Consider the following 1,335-nt stretch of genomic DNA (forward strand, 5'->3'; position numbering starts at 1 on the left):
AAAAAGGAGGGAACAGTTGCTCCGAAAAGGACTCCATCAAAGGAAAAACTTGGAGATACTTGTACTACTACAGAGGCTTTGGAAGGAAAGGAAACAATGACCACAAAATGGAGAAGGATGTTGTGGAAATCTGGCGTTTATCTTGTTACAATAGGAATGTTGATTGCACTTCTTATGGGCCTAAACATGTCATGGTGTGCGATTACTGCTGCACTTGCACTAGTTGTTCTTGATTTCAAGGATGCTCGGCCAAGCCTAGAAAAGGTACATTTGAGAAAATTGGTAATTTTAACGTACAGATTGGAACTGTTGATAAGTTTCTAACCAATGACCCTCATGATTTCTCTTATTTGACCAGGTATCCTATTATCTTTTAATTTTCTTCTGTGGTATGTTTATAACTGTGGATGGCTTCAACAAAACCGGCATTCCAAGCGCTTTTTGGGACTTCATGGAGCCCCATGCAAAAATTGATCATGTTGGCGGGATAGTAGTTCTTGCTGTTAGCATACTTCTACTATCAAATGTGGCCTCAAATGTGCCAACTGGTAATGCTGATGTTTTCTCCCATCTAGAAACTTCTTTATTACTGGTTTTATGATAATCTTGGTCTGTTTGATGAGGTAACGTTCTAGAATCAAGAGTTGTTGCGTCGTACACTAAACTGTCTGAAAACTCGTATTGGTTATTATAGACGTGCATATGTTTCTGTTACCTAATGCTTGATCTCAGTGTGATTGGCCTTCTTCTGGAATCCCTTTACAAGGGACTGAATATTGTAGTTGCTAGAAGATAAGGATATCTGCAAAACTAAATCTTCTTTAATGAGGCAAGTGCTCTCATGTACTGATGAAGAATGAAGCACCAAGTTTCATCAATTTGTAATTAACATTAGAATCACAAAATAGTCTCATAAGTCATAAGTCATAACACAATTTGAGTCACAAGTTAGATGTGAACCATACTACTCTTGAGCCTTGAGCCTAGTGTAACAGTAGTCTTGCAAGATTGGTCACTTTCATTTCCATGCCTACAGAACTTAGGTATTTATGAGAGCGGTTAAGTGCAGATCAGACTGTGAACATGTTCTTTTTGTGCAGTTCTCTTGCTTGGAGGACGAGTGGCAGCATCCGCTGCTTTAATATCAGTAGCGGATGAGAAGAAGGCATGGCTGCTTCTAGCTTGGGTGAGCACGGTTGCAGGAAACCTCTCACTTTTGGGATCAGCAGCCAACTTGATAGTATGTGAACAGGCTCGGCAAGCTCCTCACCTTGCATGCAATTTGTCATTCTGGAGCCATCTCAAGTTTGGGGTGCCCTCCACTATCATAATCAC

General features: G+C 40.4%; 1 protein-coding gene across 1 annotated transcript in view; it reads left to right on the plus strand.

Moving 5' to 3' along the window:
- Nucleotides 1–96: 96 nt before the first annotated feature.
- Nucleotides 97–1,335, plus strand: part of LOC101310764 — an 11,804-nt gene continuing 10,565 nt past the window's right edge. The window contains exons 1-3 of the mRNA XM_004309146.1: nt 97–264; nt 359–548; nt 1,101–1,240. Coding sequence (XP_004309194.1) covers nt 97–264; nt 359–548; nt 1,101–1,240 — 498 coding nt within the window. The remainder of the gene's footprint in view (nt 265–358; nt 549–1,100; nt 1,241–1,335) is intronic.

The sequence above is a fragment of the Fragaria vesca genome, linkage group LG7 (assembly GCF_000184155.1).
Source record: "Fragaria vesca subsp. vesca linkage group LG7, FraVesHawaii_1.0, whole genome shotgun sequence".
Lineage (NCBI taxonomy): Eukaryota > Viridiplantae > Streptophyta > Magnoliopsida > Rosales > Rosaceae > Fragaria > Fragaria vesca.